Source organism: Microdochium trichocladiopsis (assembly GCF_020744255.1).
Source record: "Microdochium trichocladiopsis strain MPI-CAGE-CH-0230 chromosome Unknown B0I36scaffold_8, whole genome shotgun sequence".
In the NCBI taxonomy this organism is placed as follows: Eukaryota; Fungi; Ascomycota; class Sordariomycetes; order Xylariales; family Microdochiaceae; genus Microdochium; species Microdochium trichocladiopsis.
The window spans coordinates 2,211,440-2,224,039 of record NW_025763551.1 but is presented as its reverse complement, the minus strand read 5'-3'; the positions used below and the strand labels follow the sequence as shown (position 1 = coordinate 2,224,039).

The 12,600-nt window shown below is 55.4% G+C and overlaps 4 protein-coding genes across 4 annotated transcripts; 3 read left to right on the top strand and 1 right to left on the bottom strand.

Moving 5' to 3' along the window:
* Positions 1-538: 538 nt before the first annotated feature.
* On the top strand, positions 539-4,053 carry B0I36DRAFT_352233 (CBF/Mak21 family-domain-containing protein; the record flags this gene model as incomplete). The annotated part of the gene is made up of 4 exons (XM_046157092.1): positions 539-1,312; positions 1,390-2,534; positions 2,619-3,153; positions 3,238-4,053. 4 exons carry the CDS (start codon positions 539-541, stop codon positions 4,051-4,053), a joined length of 3,270 nt encoding a protein of 1,089 aa, XP_046009579.1.
* An 868-nt stretch (positions 4,054-4,921) lies between these two features.
* B0I36DRAFT_376146 (Adenylylsulfate kinase-domain-containing protein) lies at positions 4,922-7,548 on the top strand (the record flags this gene model as incomplete). Its single annotated transcript, XM_046160427.1, has 4 exons — positions 4,922-5,545; positions 5,670-5,673; positions 6,657-6,675; positions 6,933-7,548. 4 exons carry the CDS (start codon positions 4,922-4,924, stop codon positions 7,546-7,548), a joined length of 1,263 nt encoding a protein of 420 aa, XP_046009578.1.
* A 241-nt stretch (positions 7,549-7,789) lies between these two features.
* On the bottom strand, positions 7,790-9,735 carry B0I36DRAFT_330493 (V-ATPase subunit C). The gene is made up of 4 exons (XM_046154844.1): positions 9,226-9,735; positions 8,966-9,152; positions 8,399-8,891; positions 7,790-8,336 (listed from the first exon to the last, which is right to left on the bottom strand). Exons 1-4 carry the CDS (start codon positions 9,512-9,514, stop codon positions 8,130-8,132), a joined length of 1,176 nt encoding a protein of 391 aa, XP_046009577.1. The 5' UTR covers positions 9,515-9,735; the 3' UTR covers positions 7,790-8,129.
* Positions 9,736-10,016: 281 nt separating this feature from the next.
* B0I36DRAFT_386637 (uncharacterized protein) lies at positions 10,017-11,138 on the top strand (the record flags this gene model as incomplete). Its single annotated transcript, XM_046161122.1, has 3 exons — positions 10,017-10,252; positions 10,308-11,033; positions 11,104-11,138. Exons 1-3 carry the CDS (start codon positions 10,237-10,239, stop codon positions 11,136-11,138), a joined length of 777 nt encoding a protein of 258 aa, XP_046009576.1. The 5' UTR covers positions 10,017-10,236.
* Positions 11,139-12,600: the final 1,462 nt, after the last annotated feature.

Genomic DNA, 12,600 nt, shown 5'->3' with positions numbered 1-12,600 from the left:
GAATGGCACAACCGCGTGAGCGGCGAAATCACGGCCGAACCTGGTCGTGCGCCGTGAATGTACCTACAAAAGCAGGCGCTGTGCGTTGTCACGGAGTGCTTGGCGCAGGGGCCAATAGAGCTGCTATGCTACTCTGCTTGCTTAGTTGTAGCTTAGAGCGAATGAACCTCTGAAAGCCAGTGGGCTGTGAGAACAGTCGGAGGAAGGTTTACCAGGGCCAGGGCGGGCTGATTGCTTGACCCAAAGCTGCTTTAAGTACTACGGAGGTTTACACTTCTACAACATGCCTCTTGTGCAGAGCCCACATGCGCTACAGGGCGGGCGCCCGCCCATAAAGTAGTGGTGGATCCCTGTGATTCCTGCACACCTGGCAGCCCGTGGCTGCTATCGATAAGCAGACCCTGGAGCGCATCGCCCAACTTTTTTTTGGGACGAAGCGCTTTCTGGCGTGCACCTCGTTGCAACTCTGGTTCGTGAATGACTTAACCAAGATTCTGTCCACCATTTGCTCGCGATTTGACTCAGCACTTCGTGCGCGATGGCTTCGTCCAGCTTCAACGATGCCGCTCTGGCCAAGTTGACGGCCAAGATTGACAGCAAGCTCTCGAATGGAAGCGCCAAGTCGCAGCAGGACAAGCGACAACCCGCCTCGCCAAGCAGTAAGCCCGTCACAAACGGAGCCCGCTCGATCGACAAGAAACGGAAGCAGTCCACGGACCATAATTCAGACCGAAAATTTTCCTCCAGCAAGCGATCCCGTCGTGTCAGCCAGTCTGATCAGAGAGCCCCCATTGGGGCTCAAAATGACCGTCCTGGCCCGGCTTCCTCGAGACGCCAGAAACACCATGGCGCACCTGCTTCAGACAAGCCTGCTCCCGGCGACAAGAATGTGCTCCTCGAGGAGATCATAGCTCTCGGAGGAAACGAGGAAGATCTAGATTTGGTCGGAGACGCCGACTCTGACGACGAAGGCGCATTGGTTTCTGTGAGCAATGCCGACAAAGATCTTCGTGCTGAATTGGCACAATTTGCCGCGGCGCTCGGATTTGATAAAATCGCGCCTACCAATGACGAAGATGAGGACGAGGAATTTGTGGAGGGGGGAAAGGAGACTGAGACCACAAATCCGGAACAAGACCAATACTCCGACGAATCGAGCAATGGGGCTGACGACGTTGAGGATAAAAGCCAAGTGGACTCTAGCGATGAAGATGAAGACCACGTAGTCGGCGGAGCACCTGTGGTGACAGGTCAATCGACGGCGGAGGCAACCCGTACCATCCAGCCAGCCAAGGCGCCCAAGGGCAAGACGGTGAGCTTTCTACCATGTCCCGTTCCTCGCGGCCGATTGCCAGTTGGCAATGGGTTTCACTAACGCGCTCTGTTAAGATCTTTGAACAACGCCCAGACTGGCACTCTGCTCCGCTTCCGGCACTACCCTCCGCCACAAGCTCGGATGTCACAGCTTATGCTGCTACAATCGCCAACCTGAAGACCTATGCTGTCAGCCTCTTGCAGCAAGACACAGCCACTTACAACAAGAGTCAATCGGCGTCATCGAATCACAAATTCATGTCGACAATCATGACATCTGGTACCATGTCAGACAAGGTTTCTGCTCTGACGCTTGCAGCCCAAGAATCACCTCTTCACAACATCAAAACCCTGGAAAACTTGCTTGCTTTGGCCTGTAAGCGCAATCGTGGTCAGGCTCTTGCTGCTCTGGCAGCTATGGTCGATCTACTCGGCCCAGGAATGATGCTGCCATCGGACCGACGTCTGTATGCCTTCTCATCACAGCCGGGCCTCTTGGGCGTTCTTCACAAGAAGCAGTTGAAGATTTGGTCTGCAGGTCAGCCTCTACCTGGCAACATTACCCAACAGCATCTGATATCCTGGGCATTCGAGGATTGGCTGAAGGAGTCATACTTCAAGTTGATTCAGGCACTGGAGGTCTGGTGTGACGACGAGATAGACTACTCTCGTACAAAGGCCGTAGACATGGTTTACGCTCTTCTCAAGGACAAGCCTGAGCAGGAATCCAACTTGCTCAGACTGCTGGTCAACAAGCTAGGTGATCGTGAACGAAAGATATCGTCCCGGGCTTCCTACCTGCTGTTGCAATTGCTCAACATCCACCCAGCAATGAAAGCTATTGTCATTCGCTCCATCGAGCAGGACATAATCTTCCGCCAGGGACAGGATATGCGAGCGAAATACACGGCCATCAATACTCTGAACCAGACAATCCTGAGCAGCAAAGAACCTGGAATAGCGGACTCTCTGCTAAAGATCTATTTTGGTCTGTTCGTGTCCTTGCTCAAGACGGGAGCTTTGAGTCAGCTAGATGGTGAGGCTCAGGCCACCCCGAAAGCCAAGTCCAATAAACGTCGCCGTGGGCCTCCACCACCCAAGCGGGATAAGCAAGTTGATGCCCAAACAGCTGCTGCTCAAGATGCCGCCTCGAAACTCGTTTCCGCGATATTGACAGGCGTGAACCGCGCCGTTCCGTTCTCAGAGGCCGACTCATCCACGTAAGCGAATCACGTTTTCTTTTGGAAGCTTTACTCCCAACTTCCCTGGCCTGTAACTATAGAAACTAACTTGAAATGTGTTAGTCTTGAGTCTCACCTTGATACTCTCTTCCGCATTACCCATTCCTCCAACTTCAACACCAGCATCCAGGCTCTAATGCTTGTACAACAACTGTCGGCGAGTCGGCACCTTGCCACGGAACGGTTCTACAGAACCTTGTACGAGTCGCTCTTGGATCCTCGCCTCATTTCGTCTTCGAAACAGGCCTTGTTTCTCAATCTGCTGTATCGCAGTCTTAAGGCCGATGTTGACGTTCGCCGTGTCAAGGCCTTTGTCAAAAGGATGCTGCAGGTTCTCAACCTGCATCAGCCGTCGTTCGTTTGTGGCGTACTGTACCTCATAATCGAGCTCTGCGTCAGCTTCCCTGACCTGAAGACTCTTCTAAACGAGCCAGAGGAGCACGATCTTGGCTTAGCGTCAGACGAAACCACAATATCAAGCGGTCCCGTTGTGGACGATGGTTTGGATGAGATGAGAGTCAGACCAGAGACCATGTATGACGGACGCAAACGGGACCCGGAATACAGCAATGCGCACCGCAGCTGCTTGTGGGAGTTGGTATGTTCCAAGCCCTGCCCGTATGCCCCATTTTCGCCAAGTCTTTCAGCGTTGCAGCTAACGTCAAAATTGTCATTTGTATAGTTACCATTTCTTCGGCATTTCCATCCCTCGGTTGATGTGTATGCGACAGACTTACTCCAGGGCCAACAGACGACACGAAAGCCCGAGTTGGCAAGTCACAGCCTCATCGCATTTCTGGACAAGTTTGTTTATCGCAATGCAAAGGCAGGGGACAATGCCAGGGGCGCCTCTATCATGCAGCCTATCCACATGGGCTCAAGCAAGGCGCAGGCTGGAGCAGGCACCTCTCTCAATACAGCTGCTTTCTGGAACAAACGTACTGAGGATGTTGCCGTGGAGGACGTATTCTTCCACGAATATTTTACCAAGGTGGGTAAGGCAGGTCAGGACGGCGACAAAAAGAAGAAGAGAAAGGCCACAGAAGCAGATGGTGCATCTGTGGACGACGAGGGCTCGGAAGCTGGCGAAGATGAGATCTGGCAAGCTCTTGTCAACTCTCGGCCAGACGTGGAGGGTGACGATGATTCCGAAGCCGAGAGTGATGCTGAGTTCAATGATCTCATGGGGCTTGACGATTCGGATGAGGATATGGGCGACGCAGCGGAAGCTGAAGACATGTCAGATGTCGAAGCTGGTGAATCCGACGGGCTCGAAGGTCTTCTGGACGACGAAGACGGGGACGAAGATGAGGACGATGCTGGGTCTGACGAGGACGAAGAAGACGATGCTCGGAGAGTCTCGGAGCCAGAAGCTGGCCAGTCAAAGAAGCCAGAGTCGGCACACAAAGCCCGCCGGCGGGCACTCAAGAACCTGCCCATGTTTGCATCTGTCGATGACTACGCAGACATGCTGGCCCAGGAGGAGGACGGGCTCTAGAGGACACACCAATCACAGGCAGTTTGGCCGCGAGAGCACTCAACCGCTATATGTCCCTAGCACAGGTAGCTGTTTTTACGTGCATTGTCTGTCCACCATATTAAATAGCCTCCGTGGAGATTGTAGACTCTTTCTGACGTCGTGCGACTCCCAAAGTTATGTTTTATGCAAAGTGCGTGCGCTAAAACTGCTCTTAATCAAGGATTCCAGACAGGGTGGTGTGGGAGGCGCAAGAGCCTCGGCAACTGCCTCTCTGGGCGACATGTCGGTTTCCTTGACCACGTGTCATGGCGGAACGTAGTCCGCGTTCCATGCTGCGGGCGTTGCTTAGCGCGCGGCGGAATTGAGATTTTTTCCCGCTCTCCCCTTATAGAGTCTGGCCACTCGCGCCTCGGGTTTGTTGAGGACGTGCTCCATGACTGGATACCAGCGTCTTGGCCAACCCACTCGAAGTTTTTCCTACGTTGCCGCTCGATCCTAACGCGAGCGCCCGAAGAGGAAGTCTGGCCGGCAACACAGCAGACCCGCAAGTTGGTGACACTGGGTGTCTCGTCACTAGAGAACATCGGCGCGGATAATGCCCGCCGCCTTGCCCACCGCCCGTGTCCTGGCCCGGAGGCCCCTCGCCCGTGCCGCCGCTCCACGGCCGAGCCTGGTGTGCAATCGCAACCCTGTGAGGATATATGTGGACGCTGGTCCGCCGCCGTTGCCCCTCGTCGGTCGCCGCCGCCTTGCATCCTCATCTCCCGCCGCCCTGCACACCGCCGCCTCGATACCAACAACTCCTTCGCTACCGCCACCGTCGCTCTTCCGCCGTGCCCTCTCTGCCGCCAGCTTCGCGATTGTGTTGACCGCTCTGGGGTTCGCCATGGCTGCTGCTCCTGCTGTTCCTACCGTCAACGGTATCTGGAATCCGCCGTCAGATGCCGAGACACTGACCATGTATACGCCCGCCACGGACGAGGAGCGCGAAGTTGAGGCATACATCGATTCGCACCCTGTCGTAGCTGAGCTGCGCACCCGTCCTGATTTTACGGCATCGCGACCGCATCTTAAGATGCCCGAGGCTCTGCGCAGCCACACCCTGACGGCGGGTCTGCTGCTTGGGCCTGGCCGTGTCGTCGTGCCGCCGCTCGTATTTGCCGAGGACGGCGGCAAGTCGCTCGTCAGTATCTCGTACCTGGGCACTGATCTGTGCGGACATCCCGGCATTGTCCATGGCGGCCTGCTGGCGACCATGCTCGACGAGGGTCTCGCTCGATGCTGCTTTCCGGCACTGCCGCACAAGGTCGGCATGACGGCCAATCTCAACATCAACTATCGCGCCCCAGCCCCGGCGGGCGCCTACGTGGCACTACGCGCCACCACTACAAAGGTCGAAGGTCGCAAGGCTTGGGTCGAGGGTCGCATCGAGACATTGGTCGCTGAAGGCGAGAAACCCGTCATTCTGGCTGAGGCAACTGCTCTCTTTGTGTCGCCCAAACAGGCAGCGGTATGTGCACAGTCTGGACACTCCTCATAATCATTCCGAGCTGACCCGAAACGCCGGCGCAGATGATGGCCGGCGTATCCCCCGCTTCATAAGGGATGGGACTAGGAACATGCATAGTGCACAGACAGGTACATTTCGCGTTGGTTGTGCTTTACAAAGTACAATGATGGCCTTCAAGCAACCAAAATCTGCCCACTACGCACAACCGCTTGTGCTGCAAGAACGAGCGAGGTTTCGGAAACGCGCCGGAGCCTTGGTCGCCGGTTTCAGCATGAGTTGTTGGCACAGATATAGGAACCGGGCAGAGAGTTACGACAGCTTCGCTCTTCTCAGAATAGACCGAGATCATGCGAGACCCTGACTCGTGTGGGTGATGGCAATCATGACTCAGTTGGCAGCTCATTGGGACATACATGCGCACCGGGCCGGCGATGCAGTTCGGAAGAGACAAGTTTAGACCAGTATAGAGGGATCGCTCATATACGCTGCTGGGCGGATCTGAGCAGGCTTGCACGCAGCTGATGGCAGATATTCAATGAAGGCTGCAAGCAAGACATAGACACGGCGGCTGACACCAGTAAGCCATTGGGTAATAAATAGAAACATACAAGGACTGCACGTGCAGTATGTACTCGCCCCAACGTGGTCTTGGTGAGGTCACGGCAGTAGTTTTGACACAGGATGTCGAGGCACATCGGCTGGCACTCATTGTGTGGACGCTAGAAGGTAAACTTGGAAGGTAGGTACGCTAACGTAGTGTACTTACTTTGCCTGAAGCAGCAGGCAGTCGGCAGCACGCCATCGGAGCTCACAGCCTGCCCCACAATAAACTATACCGGAGACCCTCGACGTCTTAGTAAAGTAGATGCACTCGCTGGCTGCCAAAGGCACGTTCGGTCTGGGTCCAATTGCGGGATCCCGGCTGTAGTAGTAATGCAACGCCGTGCTCGCTGGCAGAGGTTGACCCGCGCAAGCTGCCGTTCAACACTGCCAGATCAGTGTGTAGTGTGATGAGAGTGGCCTTTGAATTGGAACATGGGGAACTCGCAAATGGCCGGCCCACATGGTCTCACAATGCACACCCTGGTTTCACTGACGTCTTGCCCGAGAGCCGCAGTCGGACCAGCGTTGTACATAGCTTCTTGACTCCCGCTGCCCCTCGATTTTGTTTTTCGACTCAGCCCGACCTGAATATCTGCTTCTCCTCCCGCGACACCTACTTTGATCGGCTCGATCCTTGTCTTCATATCTCCAGCACCAAATCACGACAATGGCCACGTAAGAATCCTCACGCGTACTCCTTAGCCGCGATTGCCCCGCCCCCACCCGCACATTGCGTCTGGACGGTCATGTACAAACGCGCTGACTTTCAACAACCACGGCACAGCAACATCGTCTGGCACCCGTCCCTCTCGCGCCAGGAGCGCGCCGAGCACCGCAAGCAAAAGGGCTTCACTCTCTGGTTTACTGGCCTTTCCGCCTCAGGCAAGTCGACCGTCGCTACGGCTCTCGAGCAGCATCTCCTCCACAAGGGCCTTGCCGCCTATCGCCTGGATGGCGACAACGTCCGTTTCGGCCTCAACAAGGACCTCGGCTTCAGCGACAAGGATCGCGTCGAGAACATCCGCCGCATTGGCGAAGTTGCTAAGCTCTTTGCCGACTCGTCCTGCATCGCCCTTACCTCCTTCATCTCGCCCTTCAAGGCCGACCGCCAGATCGCCCGCGATGTCCACGCTGCTGTGGCCCCCAGCTCTAAAGACGAGCCCATCCCCTTCATCGAGGTCTTTGTCGACATTCCGATCGAGGTCGCCGAGCAGCGCGATCCCAAAGGCCTTTACAAGAAAGCTCGTGCTGGCGAGATCCCGCATTTCACTGGCATTAGTTCTCCCTACGAGGCCCCCGAGAACCCCGACATTGTCCTCAAGACTCACGAGAACTCGGTAGAAGAGTGTGTTCAGCAGCTGGTCGACTGGCTCCAGGCCAAGGGCCTGATCTCCATATAGATTTTTGGATGCGCATAGCTGTCATCTGGACAGCACAGTCAGCGATGGAAAACCTTGAGATGGACTCCTAAAGGAGCGGATTCACAGAGCTGGTTTAGCTATATTTTTGCCTCTTTTGGACTGTACAATGCACGAGCTGGCGCCAAGCCGCAATGGGTAGCATGACATTTTATAGAGACTAAAATCTAGATGGCTTCGTTCCTTGACTGCGAGCGGAGCGAACACTGCAGCCTTTTCTGGGCTTTCTTGTCCCATCGCCACCAGCTCAATATGTTCCTTCACAATAGCGAGCCATCAGATTGCGCCGCACCCAACGTTGATGTTTCGGACTATATCCTGTTGGGCCGAGCTCGTCACATTACTCTTGGCCACGATTGACACTGAACAAGCTCTGTTCCAGCAGGTCGTACTGTGCGCCATCGACAACGTGCAGAAAGACTCAATCGGATTCCTACCCAAGCAGGCTGTCCTGCACAACATACGCTATGCTGATGATTCGCCAGGTCGGGCCAGGGTTCGTCTATGTGTGAGAAAAAGAATGAAGAGCTATGTCGTCTGTCCTTGCAAAAGACACCATCGTCTCATGGCAGTTCAAACTCGTAATACACATATCCTGTGTATTCGGAACCCTCACCACCGCCCAGGCCGGCAGCCGCCATGTCTGAAGAAAGTGCAGCATCGTCCTTAGTGATTCGACCCTTCTTATCGCGACCGAATGCGTTACCACCAAGATAAGAGAAAGCAGAGTCGAGTGCTGTCTTGACCTTCTTGACAAGCTTAGTGTTGGTCTGTTGGGTAGGATGCTATTAGCTGAGAATGCACAAGACCAGAAAGAAATGCTCGAGCTTACCAGGACCATAGCTGACACGAATTCGGCGGGTAGGCCGTAGCGGAGGACACTCTCTACAAAAACTCGCAACGCCATGACGTGCGCCCAGATCATGACACTCTCGCTCCAGCCTGTCCGGCTCAGACGCAGGGCCTCACCCCAAACCTTTCGTTCTTCCTCAGAGACCTTCTGCAGTTCCTTTTGTTCCTCCTCTTTGCCGCCTTGGACATGCTTGTACTGACGTGGTGTCCATTTATTTTCGCGACACTTTTGCTGAAATTCAGAGCTGTGCTTTTTGAACGTGGTTACAGCGAACAACACGAACTCGTCATCTTGAGCAACCTCGTAAGCCGAGCGAGGTACGACCATCGGCGCTAGAGACTCGTAAGTCTTCAGGAAGTCCTTTTTCAAGGTGTTTGGCACGGCAATCAGGTGTGTCTCGAGGTATTCCGAGTTCTGAACAAGTATCGAGGGGTTGACCACAGGGGTGAGGGATTTGGTTGCGAGGTTGCCACTAGAAAGAGACGGACGGGGTTTGTCAGTAATAGATTTTCGCAAACTCGGGGTTGAGAAATCATCATGACTTACTTCTGCTTTCTTTGCAAATTGGTCAGATTCGATTTGACCGAGTTGTATTGGTTGAACTTGGACTTGACATCATTGTCGATGGTGGCAAGCTCCTTTTGCAATACGTCGACCAACTCGCCAATGGGCCGCTCTGCACGATAACGGACTTTGTTCCACGAGAAGTTGCGCAGGTACTGGTCAGTGGGCTCTAAAGAGAGAACCGATGGGTCAGTATAGCAAAGAACGATGGAGCACACGAGGCGTGGTGAACGGCGGCATACTGTCATTCACGGTCTGCTGTTGAGCGACCTTGTCTGGGTTGTCTGGGAATAGGGACCGCAGAGAATCGGCTGACTTCTGAACCATGGCACGACAAGCGCTGTCGAGCTTTGCAAGGTCGTCGGCATGCTGGACGAGGGCGTCGAGGGTGCCGATGCGAAAGGCGGGCACGGGATATGGGACGAGCGTGGCATCGGAAGCGGTCGCACGTAGCGATGACAGGGCCTCGACTTCGTCGCTAGATGCAAAGCCCTGAAGCGGGAGCGAGACAAGAGCGTATGTCGCAGACATGGTAAGAGGCGCAGAAGAAGGCTGGCTAGTCTTGGACGGTGTAGCGCGGGGGCCGGCGGCAGTGAAGTCGCCAGCGGCCTGAGTCGCCGGTAGGACAGGGATGGGCGCAGGCAGGCAAGGCGATGGGGAGTCACGGGTCTGTGGTGGTGATGGCGGGGATGATTGCCGTCGTTGACGTTTGAGGAGGTGTTTTGGAGGTTGATGTCACCCAAGGGAGCTTGGACAGCTTGGACAGCGACTGAGTACTTAGCGTACCTTAAGGTACGCTATCCAATCCAGCGCACCATGCCACCAGAGTGGGCACTTAAGCAGGCAGGAGAGACCAGGACCACGCTAGCGTACCATGTAGCAAGTTAGCCTGGCCTGCAGCACTCCGGTAGCTCTCCAAGGTGCCAAAGTTGGGGTTCCAGTGAGTGAGGGGGCAGTGCATCTGAGCCTTCAGCCGCCTAGACCTCGAGCTTTTATGTGCACCATAGGAAGGCATGAGTGCAAGTGGTTGAAGCCCTGGTGTAACCCACGAGGTTATGCTGACGAGCAACAATGCACGACGCGAGCGCCATCACCACCCACACTTTTGCGCCCTTCTGCTGCGAATGACGACGCGACACGGGGCTTCGGCTCGAGCGACTTGCTTCTCGTCCTCGCGACATGATTGTCGCTCTTATAACGCCTTGAGCTGCGGACTGATAGTCGCGCTCCATACCACGTAGACAACCGCGACAATGGCAGCGCTGCCTGGTAAGCACGCCTCTATGCTCTGCCGCTCAACGGCGTGCTGACTAGTACCTCCTAGCCTCTCGCGCTGTCGTTCTGCCAGATATCTCAGCTGGCGATGGGCACGCGAACAGTGTCCAGACTCCGCCCTCGCGCCGCTCCTCGTCCAGCGTCGCAACTCCGACGACATCCCCTGCTCTTGCAGTCACCCGCCAGCTCGCCTCGCCTGAAGCGACCGCATCTCTGTCGGGCGAACCGTCCAGCACTCCTCATAGCATGGGCAGGTCCACGGTCATCACAACTGCCGCACGTATCGCCTCTCCCGCCACTTTCCTTAACTCGGATGCTCGTCTATACCCACGCGATGGCCGAGTTCGCGATCCAGTTCCAAGCAAGCTCAAGGGCGTCTCTGGGGATCTCAGCGGCAACTTCTCCGTGATGCACATGGACGTCAACAGTCACCCCAAGAGCAAGGGACGTGACGCTGCAGCCAAACGGACGAGCGAAGGCACGGCCTTGCAGGCCAAGCTTGCTTCAACATCTTCCTATGTTTCCCACCACCGCCGAGCCAATTATCCCAAGCCCACGGGGCTCAAGCAGTATGCCAGCTCAACCCCGTCACAGGTTCAGCAGCTACCTGCAGCAGCAGCACATCCGATTATCCCAGCCCCGACTGCCTGGCTGCCGAGCAGCGACCAAGAACTGATAATGCTACCCCTAACGCCACGAGAAGTCAAATCCGAACAGGCTCGGTTACTCACATTGCTTCGTACCCTGCCACCAGCTACCGTTGTTGACCAACTCTGTAAAGCTCTTGCTTTCTTTGGAGGCATACCGGAAGCGCCACCACCTGCTGACGGTTGTTTTCCAGACAGCGGTGAAGCAAATGGTCCGGGATCACTTTTTGTAGGCTGGGTTTCCGAGATTTTCCCAAACCTGGAGCAGCCTCGAAGGCCAGTGCTCAGAGCCCCAGAGCCCAGTGCCCCGGAGGCGCCCGCCGCTCGGCCAGTCACAGCACCACTCGTGGAGCAGGTAACACCTCCTGTGAAGCGGCCCAGGGGCCGACCAAAAGGAAGCAAAGCATCCAAGGTACGCTGCGATAAAGGCATAAAAAAGGGCCCCCTCAAGTCTGCACATAAGCACGCCATTGCTCCTACGAGCTCGCGTGTTGGTCCAGCGGAGAGACCAGACAATTCACAGGACCGTGAAGCTTCTGCGGATTATCCTACAGGCACAAACGCCGAGGCCCAAATAACGACAAATGAAAGTCAGGTATCTCGTGCCATAGAAGCCGCACATGCTACGACACAATCAGATCAGATAGTTCCAACGGCGCCCAGGAAGCGTGGTAGGCCGAAGGGGTCAAAAAATAAACCCAAGGAGAACCTCCATGACGTTATTCCGGCACAAACTCAGCACAACCCAAGCATCGCGTCGGCTCAATTTGAGTCTCGGAACATGGTAGAGCCGCAGCTAGCATCAACTGACCTGCCACGCACTGCACTACCTGCAACGGCAGCGAAGGACCAAAGTATACAGCCACCTCATGCAGCTAGAGGCGTACACAAGAGCGCGACGGACAGTACGCCACAAGACAGCCGCACTCATGAACATGCGCTTGGTGCGACTCAAGTGCCCGGCAGCCACGACATTACTTTGGAGAGCACCCGTTCTACCCCAATCACAGGCTCTGGAGTATCTGCTGACAAGAGCAATTATATCCTGACTGAGAATTCTCTCTCGCACACACCAAATGGAAGGAAGAGGAAACGACAAGTAGCGCAAGAAGCACATCCGCCTTCTGCAAACGTTGCCGTAGTGCCAGCAGGAATCAGCAGACTTCAAGAACCGCTTTCATCAGCACCAATATCACAAAGTCCTTATAGCGAAGGGCATTTAGATGCTCATGTAGTCGCGGACGTACCCGCTGTTCCCAAGACGAAGCGACCTCGCAGCACCAAGACAGTTTCCCATCGAACGGGTTCTACTGTTGAGGCACAGATCCATAGTGAGCTCGAAGAATCGACCAACTCTATAAACATCGCCGGCCAGAGTACGAATATTGGTCCCAGCACGCAGACGGCCCAGTTGGTTCAGGGTTCTGGGCATGGGCAGCAGGCCCGGCAAGCCATCCCACGTTACCTCTCGAGGTCGAGTGTGAATAATCCTGCAAATACGACACGAATCCGTGAGGATCGCGGGGACCAGAGCCGTCGGTTGATGGAAAGTCTTCCGCGTGAGCAATCAGCCTCTGTTGCAGGCCAACAGACGGTCGCCCCCCCTCGACCAAAGAACACAGCGGCACAAGTGGCAGCTGGCTTGTCTCAGTCTCGCACTTCCCAGTCAAAGAAACAACGACATAACCTGCCACA